General features: G+C 49.7%; 1 long non-coding RNA gene and 1 gene segment (V, D, J or C); one reads left to right on the forward strand and one right to left on the reverse strand.

Moving 5' to 3' along the window:
• Positions 1–1,016: 1,016 nt before the first annotated feature.
• On the reverse strand, positions 1,017–16,253 carry LOC119964988. Its single transcript, XR_005460413.1, has 3 exons — positions 15,890–16,253; positions 11,771–11,926; positions 1,017–1,698 (listed from the first exon to the last, which is right to left on the reverse strand). It is a non-coding gene; the product is annotated as an uncharacterized LOC119964988 (long non-coding RNA).
• LOC119964987 lies at positions 14,133–27,753 on the forward strand. The segment is given in 4 exon segments: positions 14,133–14,291; positions 14,483–14,780; positions 15,644–15,678; positions 26,881–27,753. Coding segments are annotated over 4 exon segments (711 nt in total).
• Positions 27,754–27,967: the final 214 nt, after the last annotated feature.

The following is a 27,967-nucleotide window of genomic DNA, read 5'->3' on the forward strand; positions in this document are numbered from 1 at the left end:
CATCGTAAAGGAATCAGTGATCTGTAAGCAGAAGGTGTGGTCATTCTCACTCTCTAATCCTCCGGATCGCAATCTCATCCTGTCCATGGCCTTTCACTGAAGGGTTAAAGCTCTGTTAACTGATACTTGTACTGGATAAACTGTCAATTCTCTTTCAGTGCTCATTTGTATTTGATTGTTTTTCCTGTTTCAATGTATTTTGTAATTCCTGTTGCTGTGACGTTTGCCTCTTGTCCAGGTTGTTGTTGTAAATGAGAATTGGTTCACAATTGACCCTCCTGACTAAATAAAGGTCAATAAAATCAGTGAATAAATCCATCAGAAAGCTGCCCTGTGTAGGGCAGGTTTGGACTGTCTTGAAAGCCCCTTCAAGAGGTTTAACTGGCAGCACAGTGGCAGAATCATTACTGATGTGTTTCAGGGTATTACGGGGCAGATGATGTGATGCTGAGATTCAGCACAACATTCTCATGTTGTCATTAGAAGGGGACTATTGGAGCTCAGAACCAGATATCTCCGGGATCCGACCTGGTCCCCCACCCCCACTCACTCCCACTCCCAGGAACTGGATTTATATTCACCCCCCCCCCCCCCCCCCCCCCCCCCCCCCCCCCCTCCCCACCGATATGTTCCATTATTATCTTCCTGTGGTAAACTGATCAGAAATGTTATTGTGTTTCCTGTACCTCCTGTCAAAGGGGGGTCTCTACCTCTGGATCTTTGTTTATCTCCCGCTGTCTGGTTCCAATGTCACAGCTGAGGGCCAGATTATCAAACTCAGTTCTCTTAAAAAGTTTGTGTCCTTTTTCGCAAACTCCTTCTCTGGCCCTGAATCATTTCCTCAGACCCTTTTACACCTGGAATAGTTCCCAGCTTATCTCATTCAGTTTGTCTGGAGGGACTCACCGTACAATAAAGGGTTTCCCTGTGAGGAGAGGTGAGAATCCCTTTCAGAGTCTCACTGAGGTTCGAAGCTGCACTCTGGACGTGACAGGAATGAGCGACTCTGACAAGTATTGTGTTAAAACAACAATTTTATTGTATATTGAATAAGGATAATAATATGACAATTATCACTGATAATATATTTTAAATGAATTTATAAGAATGGTAATGTGTATGAAAATGAAGAAAGGTAACTTTATTGAAAGGAGAAGCACTTTGTATATTTCTGAGGAAAAGAAGACATATTTATTTAAATACAAACAATAACCCCAATTTGGTCTGTTCCACCGCAGCTCCCCCACAATTGGTGCCCCGTTACTGTCCCCTCAGTAAACACTGAGTCACTGAGTAACCCCAGTGGGTGGGCACTATGGTCAGTCAGTCCGTTTCTGACCCTTCCTCCTGATGTCCGTGGATGACTATTCCACCCCAGCACTGAGTCTCTGAAGCAATGTCTCTTTAAACTGGATTTCTGGCTCCATTCCAGTCTTGTGAAGCCTGCCACACAATCTTTCCCCAAACAAATCTCAGCTCTTCTCAGTTCCTCTCACAGGGAGCTCAAGGTGAAGCAGACTTTGTCATATTCAGCTTGTTTACGGAGCTCTTGATGGTGTTTTCCCATCTGTCATCAATCAGGTGTTATGTCCATCAATGAAACTTCATCTTCTGATGCTTCAGGTGACCACAGCAGATAAGATTACTCAGCGACTTGCTCTGTAATCCAAGGTCACAGAATGCCGGAGAACAACAATCCTAATCAACAAAAACAACTTATTTTAATATTCCAGTTTGAGAAACTGGAAAAACAAAAATTTTAGTCTGAACAAAACTGGGTGGCCAGTACAGAGAGAAAACAAGATTGAGAAAAACAGGGCACTGCTGATTATTATTGATTAATTAATCAAAGGACAATCATAGCTGATTGTCATTTCATTTCATTTCATTTCATAGCTGGGTTAAGATCAGTGTTTATCAAGTGAGAAAATAATGACCCCCATGTCTGCATGGTCCCACAGTCCAAAGAGATGCACATTGGGTGGTTTGGCCATGATCAATAGGTGGGATTTCAGGGATAGGGCAGGGGAATGGGCTGAGGTGGGTGTTCTTTCGGAGGGTCAGTGCAGACCCGATGGGCTGATTGGCCTCTTTCTGCAGTGTAGGGATTCTATAGATGGGAGCTGGCAGCATTTGAATTAGTGTCAACTGTTGTCAAACTTTTTAAAATAAAAAACTCCAGTTGTGACTTTGTCAGGAACCAAGACTCAAATCTTTGAATTTTGTAAGAATTGTAATTTATAAAATCAACATTGAAAAAACACTTCCTCATGTGTGTGAATCTGTTTTCAGATTTAAAGTCCCAGATGTTTATCAGCACATATTCTTTATCTGAGAAAACATCATCGTATTTCAAAGGTCTCTTGTTAAACAGTCTGATTGTTGTATCTTCGGCGTCCATTCAAACTGTGCTTTCTGGACAGAAATCTCAACTCCAACCTTATAACTTCAAACTTTGGTTTGTTTAATTATATTGTACTTTAATCCAACTCAGAATACACCTTGTGAGGCTTTGAACTCAGATTGCTGAAACTTCACAAACAAATGACAATTTAGAGAAGGAAACACATTGAGCTCACACACACAAACTCTTCATTACACACAGACACACAAATATAAAGATTTGTATATTTCCATTCTTATAACATTTATCTGAACAAATTAAAACTTTCAGCTAAACAAAACTTCAAGTAGCAGTGGGGGGGAAAGGAATCTTCGAGATTTTCACCGACAGGCACAATCTAAACGACCGAAACTCCCATTTCCTCAGCCCCTGTCTGTCACTGGTCATAAACCCCCCGAGGGGTAACCCTCTCTCGCTCTCTCTCTCTTTCTTTCTCTCTCCAGTACACAAGCTTACATCAACCTACATTTTCCTGTCATTGTTGATGTTACGTTTAGAGTCCGAATGCAGTCATTGCTTTCTTTCTAGGAGATGGAGCACTCTGTGTTTCACATCTCTCACTGCACCTGACACTAGGAAACGGTCAATACCGTTTTACTGCACCGTGTCTCTCTCTGCACCTGACACTAGGAAATGGTCAGTATGTTTTACTGCACCAGGTCTCTCACTACACCTGGCACGAGGAAACGGACAATACCTTTTTACTGCACATGTCTTTCACTACACCTGACACTAGGAAATGGTCAATATGTTTTACTGCACCAGGTCTCTCACTACACCTGGCACGAGGAAACGGACAATACCATTTTACTGCACGGGGTCTGTCACTACACCTCACACTAGGAAACGGTCAATACCGTTTTACTGCACCGGGTCAGTCACTACACCTGACACTAGGAAACGGTCAATACCGTTTTACTGCACCGGGTCTCTCACTATACCTGACACTAGGAAACGGTCAATACCGTTTTACTGCACCGGGTCAGTCACTACACCTGACACTAGGAAACGGTCAATACCGTTTTACTGCACCGGGTCAGTCACTACATCTGTCACTAGGAAACGGTCAATACTGTTTTACTGCACCAGGTCTCTCACTACACCTGACACTAGGAAACGGTCAATACCGTTTTACTGTACCGGGTCAGTCACTACACCTGTCACTAGGAAACGGTCAATACCATTTTACTGCACCAGGTCTCTCACTACACCTGACACTAGGAAACGGTCAATACCGTTTTACTGCACCGGGTCTCTCACTGCACCTGACACTAGGAAACGGTCAATACCGTTTTACTGCACCGGGTCTCTCACTACACCTGACACTCGGAAACGGTCAACACCGTTTTACTGCATCGGGTCTCTCACTGCACCTGACACTAGGAAACGGTCAATACCGTTTTACTGCACCGGGTCTCTCACTACACCTGACACTCGGAAACGGTCAATACCGTTTTACTGCACCGGGTCTCTCACTGCACCTGACACTAGGAAACGGTCAATACCGTTTTACTGCACCAGGTCAGCCACTACACCTGACACTCGGAAACGGTCAACACCGTTTTACTGCATCGGGTCTCTCACTACACCTGACACTAGGAAACGGTCAATACCGTTTTACTGCACCGTGTCTCTCACTATACCTGACACTAGGAAACGGTCAATACCGTTTTACTGCACCATGTCTCTCACTACACCTGACACTAGGAAATGGTCAATAATGATTTATTGCACTGAGTCACTCAATCTGAAGCGGAATAAATGAAACAATTTTACAACGAATGACATTCATTAATAAGTTTAGAGAGCTCTTTCTTGACATGATTGAAATTGTTGCCAATATTATCGGCATGATGGAAACCTTGGCCAAGGATAGTTTCAGAGGTGACAATCCCAGCAATGATAACAGTAACAGCTTTCACAGATATTCATTGCTGAACAGGACATGGAGAGATAAGAAAACCTCAACTGATGAAATACAAAATCAGTTCATTTATCTCACGTCAAACCCATACTTGGGTCGAGCACGGTGACGCAGTGGTTAGCACTGCTGCCTACGGCACTGAGGGTCCAGGATCAATCCCGGCCCTGGGTCACTTTCCATGTGGAGTTTGCACATTCACCCCTTTTCTGCGTGTGTGTCACCCCACAACCCAAAGATCTGCAGGGTAGATGGATTGGCCACGCTAAATTGCCTTTTAATTGGAAAGAAATAATTGGGTACTCCAAATGTTTTTAAAAACCCATAATAGGTCCTTACATGTTGTAGCATTTCTCTAGACTGGTCTTAGCTCTGAGTCATGTGTCTATTCACAGCTGTATATGGTCTTTTCGATCTTTCGATACCAGTCCTGTTAACTAAACTTCCAGATTGGAACAGGCGACATGGCCAACATCTCACAGTTCACCATCTACAATGGAATCAAAGAAGTGACAGAAAAACTTCCAAGTTTCCAGAGAGGGAAACGTCATTGTCTTCCCTCTGAACAGATAGAAGCTGGCAGAGATCACACAGGGTTACCAGGATAGTGGGCATCCCCAAGGTGCAGGGTGCCATCGACTACACACATGGTGCTTTAACAGGAAAGTGGGCATCCCCATGGTGGAGTCTGCCATCGACTACACACACAGTGTGATGTCCCTGTGTACACGGAATGGATTGTGACGCATGATGTACCTGTGTACACAGACTGGATTGTGAAGAGTGTCTTCATTGGTAACGAGTCATTTTTTAAATTGTAAAAGTGTTATTTCGCTGATCGTCATGTGAAAAATTTTTTTTGCTTCTGTTGCAGCCTTGTACATTTTCATTATACTCCAGTCGGACACTCAGAGGGAGGGATGGAGCTCAGGGAGGTGTGTATCTGAGAGGAAGGTCGGACACTCAGAGGGAGGGATGGAGCTCAGGGAGGTGTGTATCTGAGAGGAAGGCCGGACACTCAGAGGGATGGAGCTCAGGGAGGTATGTATCTGAGAGGGAGGTCGGACACTCAGAGAGATGGATGGAGCTCAGGGAGGTGTGTATCTGAGAGGGAGGTCGGACACTCAGAGGGAGGGATGGAGCTCAGGGAGGTGTGTATCTGAGAGGACGGTCGGACACTCAGAGGGAGGGATGGAGCTCAGGGAGGTGTGTATCTGAGAGGAAGGTCGGACACTCAGAGGGAGGGATGGAGCTCAGGGAGGTGTGTATCTGAGAGGAAGGTCGGACACTCAGAGGGATGGAGCTCAGGGAGGTGTGTATCTGAGAGGAAAGTCAGACACTCAGAGGGAGGGATGGAGCTCAGGGAGGTGTGTATCTGAGAGGAAAGTCAGACACTCAGAGGGAGGGATGGAGCTCAGGGAGGTGTGTATCTGAGAGGGAGGTCGGACACTCAGAGGGAGGGATGGAGCTCAGGGAGGTGTGTATCTGAGAGGGAGGTCGGACACTCAGAGGGAGGGATGGAGCTCAGGGAGGTGTGTATCTGAGAGGAAGGTCAGACACTCAGAGGGAAGAATGGAGCTCAGGGAGGTGTGTATCTGAGAGGAAGTTCGGACACTTAGAGGGAAGGATGGAGCTCAGGGAGGTGTGTATCTGAGAGGAAGTTCGGACACTCAGAGGGAGGGATGGAGCTTAGGGAGTTGTGTATCTGAGAGGACGGTCGGACACTCAGAGGGAAGGATGGAGCTCAGGGGGGTGTGTATCTGAGAGGAAGGTCGGGCACTCAGAGGGAAGGATGGAGCTCAGGGAGGTGTGTATCTGAGAGGAAGGTCGGACACTCAGAGGGAGGGATGGAGCTCAGGGAGGTGTGTATCTGAGAGGAAGGTCGGACACTCAGAGGGAGGGATGGAGCTCAGGGAGGTGTGTATCTGAGAGGAAGGTCGGACACTCAGAGGGAGGAATGGAGCTCAGGGAGGTGTGTATCTGAGAGGAAGGTCGGACACTCAGAGGGAGGGAGCTCAGGGAGGTGTGTATCTGAGAGGAAGGTCGGACACTCAGAGGGAAGGTTGGAGCTCATGTACACAATGTCCATTGTCCATTACCCACTAATGACACTCCGCCTACATTCAACTCATTGTTTAAGCTCCAGCCCACCTCCTGTTCCTATCCATATGTTTCAGTCAAGGAGCCAGATAAGCCTACAGTACAGGAGGAGGCCATTCTGCCCCTCGGGTCTGTGCTAGCTGTTTAATAGAGTCATTCACAACTAACATCTTAGTTTAATGTCTGTTGTGCGGAAGTGACTGGAATCTGATTAGATACAAAATGAGTGAGAAATATGAAGTCAGACATGTTTAACTAATCTGGTTACATTTGTTAATGAGGTCACGAATGTGGTAGGTAAGGGAATGTATGTGGATGTTATTTGTATGGATTTCCAGAATACATTCCAAAAGATTCCACAGGAGTGGCTGTTAATAAAATTGGGCCGGGATTCTCCTAAATCCCGGCTAAGTGTTGCACCAGCGTCAAAACCGTCGCGAGCGACGCTGGCGTTAATGGGCCTCCAGGCCCAGTCATTCATCTCTTCCTCAGGGGTAGCACGCGGCGGAGCACTGTGTGCTGCTCTGGGGCTGAAAGCCAGCCCTACATGGCCGGTGTGGGCGCGTGCATGCACGACATGGCCGGCACGGGTCCACGCATGCACACCACGGCTGTCTCCGCGCCGGCCTCCGGGCAACATGGCGGAGCCCTACAGGGGCCCAGCGCGGAGGAAGAGCGCTCTGGAATGAGGCGCGCCCGTCAATCGATTGCCCCCGATCGCGGGCCTGGCCATCATGGAAGTCCCCCCGGAGTCGGCAACCCCCGCCCCCCACCAGGCCAGCCCCCGCAGCCAGAACGCCGATGTCACGCCGAGGAGGACCACATGTGCACTCGGCCCATCAAGCGTGGAGAATCCCTGCGGGGGCCGCTTTCAATGGCCCTCGACTGGCATAGCAGCGACCGGACCAGCGTCGGAGCGGCGTGGCGGGATTCGCACGCCCACCCTGCCGATTCTCCTGCCTGGCGCAGGCTCAGAGACTCCCGCCCATGTAATTTGAGGAAAGCTTTTGCCATGGATAAGGAATTAGTTAGGAGGTAGGAGACAGGGAGTGGGGATAATGTGTGTGACTCCAATCAGCAAGATGTGAATAGTGATGTCCCCAAGGATCTGAGCTGGAGCCTCAGCTTTTCACTGTATTTCTCAATGACTTGGATGAAGGAATAGAGAGACATATATCCAAGTTACTGACCGCACTAAGTTAGGCAGCTTGGAGGAGGTTACAGAGATAGGGAGGGTGGAGGACAGGGAGGGGTTTGAGAACAAGGATGAGAATTTAAAATCGAGGCATTGCTGGACCGGGAGTCAGTGTAGGTCAGTGAGCAGAGGGGGTGATGGGTAAACGGGATTTGGTGTGAGTTCAGATCCAGGCAGCAGAGTTTTGGATCAGCTGATGTTTACGGAGGGTGGTAGGTGTGAGGGCGGCCAGGACAGCATTGGAATAGTCACGTTTAGAGGGAACAAAGACATGGAGGAGATTCTCAGCAGCAGATGATGTGAGGCAGGACGGACTCGGGCGATGTTACCGAGGGAGAAATAGGCCGTCTTAGTGATGGAGTGGATGATGTGGTGGGAAGGTCATCTCAGGGTCATATAGGACACCATGGCTGTGAACTGTGTGGTTCAGAGTCAGACAGGCCCAGGGAGAAGGATGGAATCAGTGTCTGGGGAACAGAGATTGTGATGGGGACTGAAGACAATGGCAGATGGAGTTCAATGTGGGCCTGTGAAATCATCCACTTTGGACCAAAGAAAGAGAAATCAGAGTCATTTCTAAATGGTGGGAAGCTGGGAATTGTGGAGGAACAGAGAGATGAGGCCAATGTTGTAAAGAGTCTGGTTGAGCAGCAGACAGCTCAGGGAGAGGGATGGAGTTTGTATCGGGAGCTGAAGACGATGGCTCTGACCTTCCCAATGTGTTTCCCAGTGAGCCTGGCTCCTCAGTCCTGACTGCTCTGAGCTGCTGTTCTTTTCACTGATTGGACAGTTATTGTTAGAGATTCAGACCACAGCAGAAACCCCCAGTGTAAAAAATAACAGCAAAACTGTCAGATCGGAAGATTGAAACGTAACCAACAGAGGAAGTGAAAGAAGGGGCTCAGAGCAGCTGGATGTTTGTTACTGACACGGGAGAAAACTGTGAACTGTGTCCACTACCTCGAATCTTCCAGCACAGAAGGAGGCCATTCTGCCCATCGTGCTGTGACTTACCCAATTAGTCCCACTCCCCCTCTCTATCCCCATAACCCAGCCAATCTTTCCCTTTCAGGGATATCTCCAATTGCCTCTTGTAGACCTGGGTCCACAGCAAGAGACTGTCCCTAACCTGGCTCCAAATTGGCATCTCATTCATTCATTGGAAGACAAAATGGCTGGGCTGGGAAATGGAGCTCAGGGCTCCGAACATTCCCTCTCTCCTCCTGAGGGACACTTCATGCTGGGATACAGTTCCATGGAGCCCCACAGCACAATGTGGGGGAGGCCGTGGTGTAGTGGTAATGTCACTGGACTAGTAATCCAGAGGCCCAGGCTAATGCCCTGGTCACAGGTTCAAATCCCACCATGGCAGCTGGTGGAATTTAAATTCAATGAATAAATCTGGAATTAAAAGCTCGTCTCAGTAATGGTGACCATGAAACCATTGTCGATTGTCGTAAAAACCCATTTGGTTCACTGATGTCCTTCAGGGAAGGAAATCTGCCATCTTTACCTGGTCTGGCCTACATGTGTCAGACCCACAGCAATGTGGTTGACCCTGAAATGGCCACTCAGTTGTATCAAACCACTGCAAATCCTAAAGGGAATGAAGCCGGACAAGCCACCCGGCATCGACCTGGACCTCGGAAATAACAATGGCAAATCCAACACTATAGGCCTGCAAAGTCCTCCACACCCACAACTAGTCAGCAACAGCCTGACATAGTCACACTCACAAAATCATACCTTACAGATAATGTCCCAGACACCACCATCACCATCCTGTCTCACCGGCAGGACAGAGGTGGGGGCGCAGTGGTATACAGTCAGGAGGGAATCCTCAACATCGACTGTGGACCCCATGTAGTCTCATGGTGTCAGGTTAAACATGTGTTAAATATGTTTACCATAAACCGCATCTCCCTCAGTTTATTAGTCAGCACACCGCCATAATGAGCATGAATTGGAAAAAACGGTGAGGGAGGCAAGAGTGACAAGAGGGTGGGGAAATTCCATGTCCATCAACAGCAGAATCTCTGAACCTCCATTCCTGATGAGGCTGGTCGGGTCCTAAAGGACATAGCTGCTTGACTGGGACTATGGCAGGTGGTGAGAAAACTAACAAGACCTCATCCTCACCAACCTGCCTGCTGCAGATGCATCTGTCCAGGACAGTATCTGTATAAGTGACCACCGCATTGTCCTTGCGAAGCCAAAGACCCATCTCCACTTTGAGAATACCCTCTACCATGTTGTGTGGCACTACCACTGTGCTAAATGGGACAGACGACGAACAGATCTCACTACTCAAGACTGGGCATCCATGAGAAGCAGTGGGCCATCAGCAGCAGCAGAATTGCAATCAATCACAATCTATAACCTCATTTCCTGGCATATTTCCCACTCTCCATTATCACCAATCCAGGGTTCAATGGAGAATGTCGAAGGAACTGCCAGGAGCAACACCAGGAATACCTACAAATGAGGTGTCAACCTGGTGAAGTGACACCACAGGACTGCCTGTGTGCCAAACAGCATAAGCAGCAAGTAATAGGCAGATCTGAACTATTCCATTACCCGTGGATCAGACCTAAGTTCTGCTGTCCTGCCACATCCAGTAGTGAATGGTGGTGAACAATTAAACACCTCAATGGAGGAGGAGGCTCCACAAATATCTCCATTCAATGATGGAGAGGCCCAGCACATCAGTGCAACGGATTAGGCTGATGTATTCACAGAAATCCTCAGCCGCAAGTGCCGAATCCATCTTGGTCTCCTCCAGGGGTCCCCAGCATCACAGATGTCAGTTTTCAGCCAGATTGATTCACTCGACATGATATCAAGAAATGGCTGAAGGCACTGGATACTGCAAAGATTATGGGTCTTTACAATATTCCAGCAATAATACTGTTGACTTGCGCTCCAGAACTAATTGCACATCTAGCCAAGCTGTTCCAGAACAGCTACAACACTGGCATGTACCCGACAATGTGAAATGTTGCCCAGCTATATCCTGTACACAAAATGCAGGACAAATCCAACCCGGCCAATTACTGTCTCGTTAGTCTACCTGCAATCCTCAGTAATAATAATAATCTTTATTAGAGTCACAAGTAGGCTTACATTAACACTGCAATAAATTTACTGTGAAAATGTGATGGAAGGGATTGTCAACAGTGCCATCAAGCGGCAGTTACTCAGCAATGACCTGCTCACTGACGCTCAGTTAAGGATCTGCCAGGGTCACTCTGCTCCTGACCTCATTCCAGCCTTGGATCAAATATGGACAAAGGAGCTGTTGGTTGGAGTCATACCTGGCACGAAGGAAAATGTTTGTGATCCAACCATCATCAGCTGCTTCATCAATGACCTTCCTTCCATTATACGTTCAGAGAGGGGATGAATGATGTTTTTCAGGTTTGTCAGCTGTAACTAGTGGAGTGTTACAGGGATCAGTGCTGGGGGTGCAACTGTTCACAGTCTATATCAATGATTGGATGAAGGGAGTGAATGTAGCTCAGGTGACAATGACACACAAAAGGTGGGAAAGTAAGTTATCGAGAGGAGGGAGAGGGCGTGATTTAATGGAAAAAACCAGAGTCTCATTTTGGGTGCGAATAGCAGGTATTTCTGTGGAGCCGGCAGCGCCGAGGGCAACCCGGCTATTAAATGGGACTTTGTTTATTTGGGGACCTCCACATGCACCGCCGCCTCTGGACCCCCCAACGGCCCAACTTACTGATTAAGGGACTTTGAGCCCCCTTCACCCCACCTCATAAGGGCAGGGCTCTCCGGACCTGATCCCTGGCAAACTGGCACCTGGGCACCTTGGCCCTGCCAGCCTGGCCATGCCACTTGGGCACCCAGGTTAGCACTGCCAGGGTGAGAGGGTGGCATTGCTAGAGTGCCAGGCTGGTAGTGCCAAGGTGCCCAGGTGGCAGCAGGAGTGTCAGGGTACCACCATGCCCAGAGCAAGACCACTCGGAGGCCTCAATTCGCCTGGGAGAGCCCCAAGTTCCGTTACATCTGGTCCATGATTGTGGAAACCCGTGCTAAACGCCGCCATGGTGAACTCTCCCATGCACGGGCGTTCGATCCCGCAACTTGGTTAACTCTGCGCAGACATATTTAAGTGTTGCTAACTACTCACTTGAATATGCAAATCTGGATCCCGTCCAGGGACGTCTCGCGAAGTCTCGTTAGATCTCGGGAGGTGTCCCGGGCATTGTAAATCTCACGAAAGGCCTCTCATGAGATTTTCCTGGCATTTTCGTGTCACCCAGCCGTACAATCGCACCCAAGGAGTCTGCAAAAGGATAGAGACAGTGAGTGAGTGGGAAAACATTTGGAGTATAACGTGGGTAAATGTGAACGTGTCCACTTTCACAGGAAGAATAGAAAAGCAGTAAAATATTTAAATGGAGAGAGATTGAGGAACTGGCTGATACAGAGGGATCTGGGTGTCCTGGTACATGAATCACAAAACGTTAGTCTGCAGGTCCAGAAAGTGATCAGGAAGGGAAATGGAATGTTGGTGTTTATTACAAGAGGAACGGTTGCCCCCGATCATGGGCCTGGCCACCGTGGAGCCCCTGGAGTCGTCTCTCCCCCCCCCCCCCCCCCAACCTGGATGGCCCCCGCAGCTAGAAAGTCAAGGTCCCGCCAGGTAGGAGCATACGCAAACAACGGCAGTGGGGCTCGGCGGAACTCGGTGTGCACTCGGCCCGTCAAGCACGGACAATCGCTGGGGGCGGGGGGGCTTTCAATGGCCCCCAACTGGTGCCGCGGCGACCGCGCCGGCGCGATTGCCGCTGATTCTCCGGTCGGCGGCAATCGGCAGCCCGACGTCAGAGCGGTATTGCGCAATCCCCCCCCCCCCCCCCCCCCCCCACCTGCCGCCGATTCTCCGTCTCGGCGAAAGGATCGGAGAATTCCGGCCACGGTGTCTGGTGCTGGACACTCTCACCATTGCGACCATCTTTCTTGCATCTATCCTGTCTCGTCCTGTTAAGATTTTATAGATTTCTATGAGGTCCCGCCTCATACTTCTGAACTGCATTGAATATAATCCTATCTGACTCAATCTCTCCTCGTAAGCCTGTCCAGCCATCCCAGGAATCAGTCTGAGTAGTTTCCTTTATTCAGGACCCTCGTCTCAGAATCTAATACTTCACTCTCCATTTTGAGGAAAGATTCACTCGACTCATACCTGGGATGACGGGTTTATCTCAGGAAGAAAGTTTGGACAGGTTGGGCTGGTACCCACAGGAGCTTAGAAGAATAAGAGGTGGACCAGGATTCTCCAAAATCCCGGCCAAGTGTTGATGCCGGCGTAAACACCGGAGTGGTGTACGCCGGCATCAACGGGCCTCCTGGCCCAGCAATTCAGCAGTCTTCAGGCGGCCAGCACGGTGCTGGAGTGCTGCGCGCGACGGCCATCTCCATGACGGCACATGCGCACGGTTGCCGTCTTCGCGCCGACGCCGCGCAACATGCCGGAGACCTGCAGCGGATCCATGGGGAGGATCGCGGGCGCCCACCGATCGGAAGCGCCCGATCGTGGACCTGGACCCAAATGAGGCCTCCCCCTCCCTGCCCCCGGAGTCAGATCCCATCGTCCCTCCACCAGGACGTCCACCGCGGCTGCGGGTCCGAGCGGATTGGAACCACACCAGCGGGACTCGGAGGAACTCGGCCAGTGTTCGGCCGGTCGACCATGGAGAATCGCCGGGTAGGCCGCTTTCATCGGCCCCCCACCGGCAGCGTGGTGACCGCAAGGGCGCGATTGCTGCCGATTCTCCGGTTGCTGGAGAATCGCCTCCCGGCGTCGGAGCGGCGTGTCGGGAATTTCACGCGTCACCGCCGATTCTCCGACCCGGCGCGGGCTAAGAAAATCCCGGCTGGTGATCTCACTGAAACATAAGATCCTGAGGAGACTGAGAGAGTGGATACCAGGAGGCTGATGTCTCTTCTGGGGGTAAAGGAGAGGAGCAGAGTCCTCAAAGCTGGAGAATCAGAATCGTGGAATAACTACAGTGCAGAAGGAGGCCATTCAGCCCATTTAGTCTGCATAGGCCCTCTGAAACGGTATACTACGTAGGATCAGGGCCCTACCCTATCCTTTGAACCCAGAAATCCCACATTATCCTTTGGACACTAGGGGAAATTTAGCATGGCCAATCCACCTAACCTACACATCTTTGGACTGTGAGATGAAACCAAAGCACCCGGAGGAAACCCACGCAGACTTGGGGAGGACGTGCAGACTCCGCACAGACAGTTTCCAAAGACTGGAATTGAACCCGAGTCCCTGGAGCTATGAGAGCATGCCCCCAGATGAAAGTGAGGGAGAAAAATAGAGTAAGAAAGAAAGAGAGAGAGAGCAAACAATGAGAGTGAGACAGACAGAGAGACAGGGAAAGAGACAGAGACTGAGGGACTGAAACTGAGGGAGTGAGTGAGAAGAAGAGGAAGTGAAGGTGCTGACGTGGTGTCTCTGCCTCATACCATTTACATACTGAGGAACGGGCTGTCAGACTCTCACAGGCTGCAGCTTTATAAAGCAGAGCCCAGTGAAGGGAGAGTTTATCAGTAACCAGGCACAGGGACAGGAGCAGACACCATGATTTCAGCCATCCAGCTGATCTGGCCTCTGGCATTCTGCATCGCAGGTACAAATCTCTCTCCTTCCACCTTGAATATTTTCCTGCTCTCCATTTCAATCCAATTCTACTGACTTGTGATTGAAGGGAAAATGCTGAAAGCAGAGGAACAGTCAGTGTCTCCAACAATATCTCATTGTACAGGCTCTTTATGTGACAGTTCTTACTTCTCTATTATTACTGTTTCTCTTACTCCTCAGGTATCAGTGGAGACACCATCATGACCCAGTCTCCCCCGGTGCTGTCAGTGAGCCTGGGCCAGACCGCAACCCTCACCTGTACGGCCAGCCAATCCGCTACTACTGATGTTGAATGGTTCCAACAGCGAGACGGTCAAAAACCAGCTCTGCTGATCTATAATGCAGCGAGCCGATTCACAGGAATATCCGATCGATTCACCGGCAGAGAACTGTCCACTACACGATTCACCCTGACAATCAGCAATGTGCAGAATGAGGATGTCGCTGATTATTACTGTCAGCAAAGTAGGACCTTCCCCTACACAGTGATACAGAGCCTTACAAAAACCTCAATACATGCAGCACCACCTCCTGCACTGACACATCCCACAGTTTATATAATATATGATGGACATAAAGTCTCACCTGCTGTCCTGACACATTGCACAGTTTTATATCATATATAATAATGGACACACAATCGCTCCTCCTTTACTGACACATCCCACAGTTTTATATAATACATAATAAACAGAATAAAGGAAACTGAACAAATTATTCTCACTGTCCACTACACACTCCAGTCCCTGTCATGACCGCAGCTCACTGAAGGCCTCAGGTTTCCATCTTACTCTCCATGTCCACATATAGAACATAGAACATACAGTGCAGAAGGAGGACATTTGGCCCATCGAATCTGCACCAACTCATTTAATCCCTCACTTCCACCCTATCCCCGTCACCCAATAACCCTCCTAACCTTTTTGGTGACTAAGGGCAATTTATCATGGCCAATCGACTTAACCTGCATGTCTTTGGACTGTGGGAGGAAACCTGAGCACCCGGAGGAAACCCACATAGACACGGGGAGATCGTGCAGACTCCGCACAGACAGTGACCCAGCGGGGAATCGAACCTGGGACCCTGGTACTGTGAAGCCACAGTGCTATCCAGTTGTGCTTCCATGCTGCCCAAATGGAGAGCAGATGAAAGATTTATCATCTAAAATTAGCATACTCAACTTTCCCAACAAAACACAGACACATTGAGAGAAACAGAGAGTGAGAAACAGTAAGAGAGAAAGACAGTAGTGAGTGAGAGGTAGAGAGAGGGTGAGAGTGAGTGAGTGAAGCAGAGAGCAGAGGTTTTTGTACAGCCCCTGCACTGGAAGCTGTCAGTGTGGTTCACGTTCGGTAAAGGAACCAAGCTCAGACTGAGTAAGTAAACCCCAATCCTCCGTTATTAACCCTTTCAATACTGAAACTTTCTCAAACACAAATGCTGAATAGTTGAAGGTGTTAGTGGGGAGCTGTAGTGAATGAAATGGTTCATTGAAGAACACTGTGTAGAACAGGGTGCCCAGCTGTATTTCTTTAGTTCCATTCCCCCCTTTAAGCAGCAAGATATAAGTAAGCAGCTTTTACCCACCGTGTGGAGGAGATCTGGACGTTTGCAGACTGTGTTCACATTCCTGGACCATGGAGTGAAATCACTCACTAGACTCCTGTCAGTCTGCGTGTGACAGACACGGGCAGAGTTTGATGTGAGCTCTGGCTCCCTGTCACACTCTCTGATATAACTGATCACAGCAGCAGCAGCAGCACAGTGAGACACCGAGGTCCCACTTCCCCCAGCTTTAACTCTGCTCTCTCCACTCCCTGCTTATCTCTTAGCAAAGTTCTGATGACAAACAGGTCCAGCAGGGCTCACAATCCAGTGGCTTCAGTGTTCCAGGCTTTTGGGGAGACTCTCAGTTACTTTCTCTTTGGGTCGAGTTCAGTCTGATATTTATTCCTGATCCAATATTCCTGAAAATCCCTGGAGATATTTTTATTGTTTGATGTGATGTGTGATCTCTGGCTGGGCCAGCATTTATTGCCCATCCCTAATTGCCCTTGAACTGAGTGTCTTGCTCGGCCATTCCAGAGGACATTTCAGAATCAACACATTACTGAGGATCTGGAGTCACTTGTAGGCCGGACAAGGTCAGGATGGCAGGTTCCCACTTCAGACCCACACATCCCATAAATTAACTTTTAAAAGTGGCCCAAACTCCACTTTCCTGTCGGTCACAATAACCCTTGCCCCCCGTCAATCAGAAATCTGTCGAACTCAGCCTTGAATCTATTCAATGTCGCAGCATGCACTGCTCTCTGGGAAAGAGAATTCCAAAAACTAACGAAATTCCTCCTTACCTACGCCTTAAATGTGGATCCCTTATTTTTAAACTGTATCCACTAATTCAAGATTCCCCACGAGGGGAAACATTCTCTCAGCATCCACCCTGTCAAGCTCCCTTGGAATCTTATATATTTCAATAAGATCACCTCTCATTCTGCAATGAGTACAGACCCAACCAGCTCAACCTTTCCTCATCAGACATTCCATTCCTCAGTGGAATCAGCCCAGTGAACCTTCTCTGAACTGCTTCCAATGTCGGAATATCCGTCCATAAGTAAGGAGACCAACACTGTACCCAGTACTCACGGTGTAGTCTCCCCAATGTGCTGTATCGATGGAGCAAGACTTCCCTACTTTTATACACCATCCCGCTTGTAATAAAGGACAACATTCCATTGACCTTCCTCATCACTTGCTGTACCTGCAGGTTAACGTTCTGTGATTCATACACAAGGACACCCAGATCCCTCTGTACCACAGCTTTCTGCAGTCTCTCTCCATTTCAATAATATTCTGCTTTTTTATTCTCCCGAACAAAGTGGACAAGCTCACATTTCCCCACATTATACTCCACCTGTCAAATGTTCTCCCCACTCACTGAACCTATCAATATCCCTTTTCAGACTCTGTATCCTCCTCACAACTTGCTTTCCTAACTATCATTTTATCATCAGCAAATTTAGCTACAATACTCTCATTCCCTTCATCCAGCTCATTAATATAGATTGGAGAGTTAAACTCCCAAACAACAGCCATCTTCCTTTGTGCTGGGTATGACTCCAACCAGCGGAGAGTTTCCCTCTGATTCCCATTGACTCCAGTTTTGCTCGGGCTCCTTGATGCCAAACTTGGTCAAATGCTGCCTCGAGGTCAAAGGGCAGTTACTCTGGCCTCACCGCTGGAGTTCAGCTCTTTTGTCCATGTTTGAACCAAGGCTGTAATGAGGTCAGGAGATGAGTGACCCTGGCAGATCGCAAACTGAGCGTCAGTGAGCAGGTTACTGCTGAGTAAATGCGACTTGATAGCAGGGTCGTTAACAACACCAATCATTTTCCCGATGATTGAAAGTTGACTGACGGGCAGTAATTGTCCTGATTGGATTTGTCCAGATTTTTGTGGACAGGACACACCTAGGTAATTTTCCACATTGTTGGGTTGATGCCTTTTTTTGTAGCTAAACTTAAACAATTTCGCTAGGGGTACATCCTGAACACAAGACCATAAGAAATAGGGGCCAGAGTAAACCATTCGGCCCATCGAGCCTGCTGCACCATTCAATACGATCATGACTGATCTTGGTCTTCAACTCTATTTTCCTGCCATTCCCTGTATCCCTTAATTCCCTGAGAGACCAAAAATCTATTAATCCAAACTTGGAATATATTCAACAATGGAGCATCCAGAACCCTCGGGGTCGAGAACTCCAAAGATTCACAATCGTTTGAGTGAAGAAATTTCTCCTTCTCTCAATCCAAAATGATCGGCTCCTTACCCTGAGACTGTGACCCTGTGTTTCCGATTCCCCGACCTGCGGAGACAATCTCTCAGCGTCTACACAAGTCTGGAACACAAGTCTTCAGTACTACTGGGGGGATGATGTCAGGGCCCAGAGTATTCGCAGTATCCAGGGCCTTCAGTACTACTGGGGGGATGATGTCAGAGCCCAGAGCATTCGCAGTATCCAGGGCCTTCAGTACTACTGGGGGGATGATGTCAGAGCCCAGAGCATTCACAGTATCCTGGGCCTTCAGTACTACTGGGGGGATGATGTCAGGGCCCAGAGTATTCACAGTATCCAGGGCCTTCAGTACTACTGGGGGGATGATGTCAGGGCCCAGAGCATTCGCAGTATCCAGGGCCTTCAGTATTACTGGGGGGATGATGTCAGGGCCCGGAGCATTCACAGTATCCAGGGCCTTCAGTACTACTGGGGGGGATGATGTCAGGGTCCAGAGCATTCGCAGTATCCAGGGCCTTCAGTACTACTGGGGGGATGATGTCAGGGCCCAGAGCATTCGCAGTATCCAGGGCCTTCAGTACTACTGGGGGGATGATGTCAGGGCCCAGAGCTTTCGCAGTATCCAGGGCCTTCAGTACTACTGGGGGGATGATGTCAGGGCCCGGAGCTTTCGCAGTATCCAGGGCCTTCAGTACTACTGGGGGGATGATGTCAGGGCCCGGAGCTTTCGCAGTATCCAGGGCCTTCACTACTACTGGGGGAATGATGTCAGGGCCCGGAGCTTTCGCAGTATCCAGGGCCTTCAGTACTACTGGGGGGATGATGTCAGGGCCCGGAGCATTTGCAGTATCCAGGGTCTTCAGCGTTTCTTGATATCACGCGGAGTGAATCAAACTGGCTGAAGACTGACATCTGTGATGCTGGGATCTCAGGAGGAGACCGGGATGGATCATCCACTCGGCACTTCTGGTTGGGCTCCTCCATCATTGAGGATGGAGATATTTGTGGAGCCGCCTCCTCCAGTGAGTTATTTAATTGTCCATCAGCATTCACGTCTGGATATGTCAGGACTGCAGAGCTTCGATCTGATCCGTGGGTTGTGGGATCGTTTAGCTCTGTCTGTCACATGCTGCTTCTGCTGTTTGACACACAGTCCTGTGTTGTATCGGCACCAGGTTGACACCTCATTTTTCAGTCTGCCTGGTGCTGCTCCTGGCGTGTCCTCCTGCACTCTTCATTGAACTGAAACCAGCAGAAAATCCACACAGACAGACTCATGTGTGTCTGATTTGTTTGTGTGTTTATTAGACGTGACTGAGCAGATAGCAAGAGTTTCAGCAGCAACAAAGATGTTTCTCTAGTTCACCTCCCACTTTCCCCATCCACTTCCAAAATCCTTACGGGGAAAGGGCTCAGCTCCTGCCATTGACTGGCTAAATGTCCCCCCTCTAGACTCCAGGCCTCCCATAATCTGCTCTCCATCTCTCTCCTGAAGACACTCTCTCTGGCTGGGGAACAGCTCCACCCTCCCCAGGTAAATAAATAATCACTTATTGTCATAGGTAGGCTTCAATGAAGTTACTGTGAAAAGCCCCCAGCCGCCACATTCCTGCACCTGTTCGGGAAGGCAAGTACGGGAATTGAACCCGAGCTGCTGGTCTTGTTCTGCATTACAAGCCAGCTGTTTAGCCCACTGTACTAAATCAGCCCCTCAAGTAGCCTCATTCCTCCAAGTGTGAGGCAGGAGGGTGAACATGGCAGCCTATTGGAGCGTGAGGTGCCAGCCGTGCCTCAGTGGGTAGCACTCTGGCCTCTGAGTCACAACGTTGTGGCTTCAAATCCCACTCCAGAGATTTGAGCACATAATCCAGGCTGAGACTCCAGTGCAGTATTGAGGGAGGGCTGCACTGTCAGAGGTGCTGTCTTTCTGATTAAACAAACTGATGTCTGCCCTCTCAGGGGGTGTAAAAGATCCTATGGCTCTATTAGAGGGAGAGCAGGGGAGATCTCCCCGGTGTCCTGGTCAATATTTATCCCTCAGTCAACATTACCTGGTCATTATCACTCTGCTCTCTGTGATCTTGCTCTGCACAATTTGCTGTAAAACAGTTTGGGACATTCTGAGATTGGATCAGGTGCTATAGAAATGCAAATCTTTCTTTGAGATTGGAGATTCCTAATCCTGACCCTCACCCATTGACTGCACACTCTCAGCCTCCAGGGGTCATGGGGTCATTCAGAGCAGTGACGCTGACTGACCCCTGGACACTAAAACTAATTGTAGCCTCTCGCTTGACCTCAACCCAATGCTGGGTAGCAAGGATTGAAATTAAATCTAGAACTTTCTACACTGACAGCTGATGGAACCATCAAATCACCAGACACGTGTTTCATATGTGAATCTAGGCTTTAATCGACTTACTTCAGAGTCAGCCTGTTACCTGTCGATGAACTCGTAGTGAACTCAGGCTGACTCTGGACACGGGTATTTATACAGCTGCACTGGGGGAGGAGTTGTGGGCGGAGCCAAGGGTGGAGCCCAGTACAAGTTCCTGAGTGCTCCCAGCACTACTCCCCCTAATGGTAGGATAGCGTTACTGCGCTTACATAGTCAGTGTGAATTAACATATATACATCTATATTACATTCACCACATTCACCCCCTGCAAAAAAAATCAAGTCCGGCAGGGGTGGTGGTCTAGTCTATTAAGTCAGTCTGTCCGGCGGTCGAATTGTCCGCTGAGATCTGCGGAGCACCGGGGTTGCAGCCTCTTGCGGTGGCTGGATGGGTGTTGTGTGCTGGGGTACGATGGTGGACTCCAGGGAGGGTTGTATCCGAGCTTCATATGCTCCTGGTTCGACCGGGGACTGGGGGCGCTGGGGGCTGGCCGGCGCGGGGGCGCGGAACTGGTGGAGCGAGCCCGTGGGCTCGGAAGCGCCGGGGGCGGCAGCATGGGGTGTAGGGTGAGAGGTCCTTCTGTGGGGGTAGAGGGGGCGCTGGATCTGGCGGGTGCCAGATCCCGGAGGGATACCGTGTCCTGACAGCCGTCAGGGAACTCGACGAATGCGTACTGGGGGTTGGAGTGGAGCAGGCGCACCTTTTCAACAAGGGGGTCGGTTTTGTGCGCCCTGACGTGTTTCATCAGGAGTATGGGGCCCGGCGTCCTCAGCCATGACGGAAGTGAGACCCCCGTGTAGTGCCCCTGGAAAAAATGAAGAGCCTCTCGTGAGGGGTCTGGTTGGTCGCCGTGCACAAAAGGGACCTAATGGCGTGGAGCGCGTCTGGGAGGACTTCCTGCCACTGGGAGACTTGGAGCTTTCTAGACCGGAGGGTCAGTAGGACGGTCTTCCAGACCATCGCGTTCTCCCTCTCCACCTTCCCGTTCCCCCTGGGGTTGTAGCTGGTAGTCCTGCTCGAGGCAATGCCCTTTTCGAGCAGGTACTGACGCAGCTCGTCGCTTGTGAAGGACGAACCCCGGTCGCTGTGTACGTAGCTGGGGAAACCAAACAGGGTGAAGATGCTATGCAGGGCCCTAATGACTGTGTGGGAGGTCATGTCGGGGCGCGGGATAGCGAATGGGAAACGGGAGAACTCGTCTACGACGTTTAAGAAGTCAACGTTCTTGTTAGTTGAGGGGAGTGGCCCTTTGAAATCAATCGCGAGGCGTTCAAAGGGCCTAGAAGCCTTGACCAGGTGGGCCCTATCTGGTCTATAGAAGTGCAGTTTGCACTCCGCACAGATCGGGCAGTCCCTGGTGACCGCTTTTACCTCCTCATGGAGAAAGGCAGGTTTCGGGCCCTGATGTAGTGAGCGAGCCGGGTGGCCCCCGGGTGGCAGAGGTCATTGTGGATGACTTTTAATCTGTCGATCTGCGTGCTGGCGCATGTCCCGCGGGATAGGGCATCCGGAGGCTCGTTGAGCTTCCCGGGTCGATATTTGATATCATAATTGTAGGTGGAGAGTTCGATCCTCCACCTCAGAATTTTATCGTTTTTATTTTGCCCCTTTGCGAGTCGTCAAACATGAATGCAACCGATCTTTGGTCGGTGATGAGGATGAACCTCCTACCTGCGAGGTAGTGCCTCCAGTGACGGATAGCCTCCACAATGGCTTGTGCTTCTTTCTCGACTGAAGAGTGTCCGAGTTCTGAAGCGGAGATGGTACGGGAGAAAAATGCAACTGATCTCCCTGCCTGATTTAACGTGGCTGCAAGAGCTACCTCTGAGGCGTCGCTCTCTATCTGAAATGGGGTGGATTCATCCACCGCCCGCATGGCCGCTTTGGCGATGTCCTCCTTGATGCCGTCGAAGACCTGGCGTGCCTCAGGTGACATGGGAAATTGTGTGGTCCTAAAGAGTGGGTAGGCTTTGTCCGCATATTGAGGGACCCATGGGGCGTAGTAGGAAAAAAACAACGAGGGGGAGGGAGTTCTATGAGGGGGTGCATACGGTCCGGGTCGGGGCCCAGGACTCCGTTTTCCACGACATAGCCGAGGATGGCTAGTTTGGATGTGCGGAAAACGCATTTCTCCTTGTTGTACGTGAGGTTCAGTTTCTGTGCCGTCTGGAGAAAACGGTGGATGTTGGAGTCGTGGTCCTGCTGGTCATAGCCGCAGATGGTGACATTGTCCAAGAACGGAAACGTGGCCCGCAGCCCGTACTGGTCCACCATTCGGTCCATTGCTCGTTGGAACACCGAGACCTCATTAGTGACGTCGAAAGGGACCCGGAGGAAATGGAAGAGGCGGCCATCGGCCTCGAATGCCGTGTAGTGGCGGTCCTCTGGGCGGATTGGGAGCTGGTGGTATGCCGACTTCAGATCCACCGTGGAAAGGAGCCGGTACTGGGCGATCTGGTTTACCATGTCTGCAATCCTGGGGAGGGGATACGCGTCGAGGAGCGTAAATCTATTTATAGTCTGACTGTTGTCGACCACCATGCGGAATTTTTCCCCGGTCTTAACGACCACCACCTGAGCTCTCCAGGGACTATTGCTGGCCTCTATAACCCCCTCACTGAGTAGCCTTCGGACCTCTGCTCTGACAAATACCGTATCCTGCAGGCTATACCGCCTGCTACGAGTGGCTACGGGTTTACAGTCCTTAGTGAGATTGGCAAAGAGAGGAGGGGGGGGATTCGCAGCGCAGCGAAGCTCCAGATCGTGAGTGGGGGCAGGTGCCCTCCGAAGGTGAGGGTGAGGTTCTTGAGTTTGCATTGGAAGTCTAGGCCTAATAAGAGTAGTGCGCAGAGTTCGGGCAAAACATAGAGTTTGAATTTCAAGTAACTAGCGCCTCGGATTGTGAGTGTCGCGGCGGTGCGCCCCTGGATCTGGACCGAATGGGAGCCTGAAGCGAGCGCGACAGTTTGCTGCACGGGGAAAACGGGGAGCGAACAGCGTCTTACAAGGTCTGGATGTATGAAGCTCTCCGTGCTCCCGGAGTCGAAGAGGCATGGCGTTTTGTACCCGTTGATATTGACCTCTGCCATCGGGTTTCATAGATTCTTTGGTCGTGATTGGTCCAGGGTGACCGCACTGAGTTGCGGGTAGACGACGGCTCGATCAGCTGTGCTGGAGTGGCCCCGTGATGACTGCTCTCTGAGTTCATAGTCTAATTCGAATTCCTCCGCTGAGATGTCCGAGCGCGGAGATGCCGATTGGGCCCGTGGATCGCACATGGCGAGCGGCGAGGAAGATGGCATCCAAGATGGCGGCCCCCATGAGTCACACGTGGCGGGCGGCGAGGAAGATGGTGTCCAAGATGGCGGCCCCCATGAGTCGCATGTGGCCGGCCGCGTGGTGGAGGTTTTCCAAGATGGCCGCCCCCATGGATCGCACGTGGCTGGAGGGGGCGGAGTCGGGGCATAGGCCGCAGCGTTTCAGGCCCCGCGGGGCTGCGAGTGAGGGGAGCGATTACTGCGAGTCGCTGGGGAGTTGGAAGCTGGGGCCCTTTTTGCGAGGCACACTCTTGCGTAATGCCCTTTTCGCCCGCAGCTGCTGCAGGTCGTGTTGCGGGCCGGGCAGTGCTGCTGCGGGTGCTGGTTCTGGCTGCAGAAATGGCAGGCTGGAACAGCATAGTGGCTGGCTGGAGCAGCATAGTGGCTGGCTGGAGCAGCATAGTGGCTGGCTGGAGCAGCATAGTGGCAGGCTGGAGCAGCATAGTGGTTTGGCTGGAGCAGCATGGTGGCTGGGCGGCCGCGTAACACAGGCCTTAGGGGAGTTGCTGGTCGGGGGCCCATGATTGGGTCGCGGGGTCCGCGGGGAATGAGTTAAGGCTGCGGAAGGAGACCTCCATCGTGGTAGCAGCTTCCACAGTCATTTCTAAGTCCTGGGCCCCCTTTTCCAGCAGTCGTTGGCGCACATAGTTAGACCTGAGGCCCGCTACAAAAACATTGCGTACCGCCAATTCCCTGTGTTCAGCCGCGGTTACTGCTTGATAATTACAGTCATTGGACAAATTATTACGTTCTCTTAGGAATTCGGCGAGTGATTCCGTAGGCCGCTGACGGCGAGTCATGAACACATGGCGAGCGTAAACTTCATTAATGGGCCTTACAGACATTTTTTCGAGAACTGCTAGCGCTGCAGTATATGAACTGGCCGAGTTTAGTTGCGTAGAGATTCTGTGGCTCACCCTCGCGTGCAGTAGACTTAGCTTCTGATCGTCTGTAGTTTTGGCTGTGCTCGCTTCGGCCGGGTAGGCCTTGAAGCACCGGATCCAGTGGGAGAAGATTTCTTTAGCCCTGCATCCTGCAAGTTGAGTTCCAGGCGTCCAGGCTTGAGGGCCGATTCCATAATCGATCTTTACTGTTCTTAAGTCGATTAAATTGATGGAACCATCAATTCACCAGACACGTGTTTCCGATGTGAATCTAGGCTTTAATCGACTTACTTCAGAGCCAGCCTGTTACCTGTCGATGAACTCGTAGTGAACTCAGGCTGACTCTGGACACGGGTATTTATACAGCTGCACTAGAGGGAGGAGTCGTGGGCGGAGCCAAGGGTGGAGCCCAGTACAAGTTCCTGAGTGCTCCCAGCGCTACTCCCCGTAGTGGTAGGATAGCGCTTCTGCGCTTACAAAGACAGTGTGAATTAACATATATACATCTATATTACATTCACCACAACAGCCAATCAGAATCCTTTGTGAAATGTGTTGTTCCAAGTCTGCTCGAATGTTCTGGGATAAAGTTTTCCAGATCTGTGAGTGATCTGAGGTTTTTTAATGTTCAACCTGTTCCCCCAAACATACTGATCAATAGTACGAGCTTCCTGACTGGTTAACAGTCACTTAAAGGGACATTGCGTCTTTAAATGTTCTCAATATTAACCATTTCAGTGCTGAATTTGTAGTAACCTTCTTTACAAATGTTTAAGAAACATTTCAAAATGATTTAATCGGTTTACACCAAACGTTCCCTCTGACACTGAACCAATTTGAAATGTAAAAGCCGGAATTCTCTGGCCGTTCTGATCCCCGCCATTTGGGGTGATTTCCCCCTCATCAACACTCCTCGTTCCCTCCCCAACAAATTCAATGAAGTTAGTCAGACACGACATTCTCTTAACAAATCCATGTTGACTGTCATTGATCGAACTGTGTCTCTCTCAATGATGATTATAATTTCTCTCAGAATAATTTCCAATAATGTCCCCACCACTGAGGTTAGACTGACTGGTCTGTAATGACTCAGTCTGTCCCTTCCTCCCTTTTCAAACAATGGTACAACATTATCAGTCCTCCAGTCCTCCAACCCCACGCCTGTAGTCAGAGAGGATTGGAAAATAATGGTCAGAGGCTCCGCTATTTCTTCCTTGAGCAGCCGCGGATACATTTCACCCAGGCCTGGGGGTATCTCCCCTTTCAAAGATGTTAAACACATTAATATCTCAGCGGTGCCTTCTCCAAAATCTGGAGGGGCTGGTTTAGCACAGGGCTAAATCGCTGGCTTTGAAAGCAGACCAAGGCAAGCCAGCCGCATGGTTCAATTCCCGTACCAACCTCCCCGAACAGGTGCCGGAATGTGGCGACTAGGGGCTTCTCACTGTAACTTCATTAGAAGCCTACTTGTGACAATAAGCAATTTTCATTTAATTTCATTTCATAACTCCTTTCTCACTATCTTTATCACATCCAATATTTCACAATTCTCCTCCTCCTGAACTCCAATGTCTGCTTTGTCCCTCTCATTAGTGAAAACTGTTGTAAATTATTCATTAAGAACCATCTCCATGTCTTCCACCTCCACACACAAGTTACCTTTTGCTCTCTAATTGGTCTCGCTCATTCATTAGTTATCCTCTCACAATGTCCCTCACTATTGCTTTGTGTGAACACATTTGTTCTGAACTCTCTATATCTCCAGCTTGAATATCCTCCCACTGCTCTGACACTGTTTTACCATCAAGTCACTGTTTCCTGTCCATTTTGGCAAATCCTAGTTTAGTAAGATTGGTCTTTCGTTAATTTAAAACTTTTACTCTTGGTCTATCTTTACTCTTTTCCATAACTACTCTAAATCTAACTGAATTATGGTCACTATTACCCAAATACTCTCTCACTGATACACCTTCACCAGCCCAGATTCATGCCTTAAAACTGTCCAAAACTGCCCCTTTTCTTCTTGGGATTGTTTTGTGCTAGTTAGAAATGTTCCTCGGAATGGATTGTCAGAATTCAGGATCATCTATACATTGACATTGATTTGATCCCAGTTAATATTTGGGAAGTTGAAATCTTTTACAATGGCAGCGATTAAAATTCCTGCTTTTCACTTTCAGGCCGTGAGAATTCACAACCTACACTGACCCTGCTGCCCCCCTCCCTGGAGGAGGTCAAGACCAAGGGCACTGCCACCCTGGTGTGCCTTGCCAATCACTTCTATCCCGATGAGCTGGTGGTGGAGTGGAAGAAGGATGGTGCAGCCATTTCGGACGGGGTTCAGACCAGCAACTACCTGCGAGCTTCGGACAACACCTACAGTGTCAGCAGCCTGCTGACCCTCTCTGGCTCTGCCTGGGAGTCCAACGCCCGCTTCTCCTGTGCCCTCACCCACGTGAGCCTCTCCTCTGCCCTCAGCAAGAGCATCAGGAGATCAGAATGTGTGTAGAATGTTAGAGACAGTCCACAGAGGAGACACAACTTTAAATAGAACAGGGGTGAGCTGTGAGGACAAAGGTCATCGTCAGCACTGAATCGCAACTCTCTTCCTTCTCCGGACTGGGTCTGAGACACTTCTGAGGGTCAGGAGCTGAGACGTTATTCGGACAGTGTAGTGAGAGCTGTACTCCATATGTAACCTCGTGTTGTATCTGTCCTGTGAGTGTTTGATGGGACACTGCAGACTCGTGATGCCAAGTTAAACCTCTCTAAGATGCTGTAAACTGTCAGCTGTACAAAAATAATGTGACCCTCTGAAGTCCCTGCTTCAGGAAACCAGACCTTCTTCCTGCTCACCCTGCAGTTACAATTTAAGGTTTAGTCATTGTTTAAAGGGACAGGATTCTCCTGTTATTGAGAAAATCTCCACAAGTGTTTTAATAAACCTCCATTCTCCCTGTGAATTTATCCAGCTTCCTCTGGATGGGCTGTTTATCCAAGATTTTTTTTGACAATGTAAATCTGTAAAAGATAATAAAAAAGTATCTTCACTATGTGGATTTGGGTTTATTGTCACATGCACCAAGGTATAGTGAAAAGCATTGTTCTGCGTACAGTCCAGATAGATTGTTCCATTCATGAAAATACACAATGTAAATACATAGACATAAACATCGGGTGAAGCATACGGAGTGTAGGCTCAAAGAACAAAGAACAATGCAGCACAGGAACAGGCGCTTCATCCCTCCAAGCCTGTACCGCTCACAG

This window comes from Scyliorhinus canicula, chromosome 4 (genome assembly GCF_902713615.1).
Source record: "Scyliorhinus canicula chromosome 4, sScyCan1.1, whole genome shotgun sequence".
Classification (NCBI taxonomy): domain Eukaryota; kingdom Metazoa; phylum Chordata; class Chondrichthyes; order Carcharhiniformes; family Scyliorhinidae; genus Scyliorhinus; species Scyliorhinus canicula.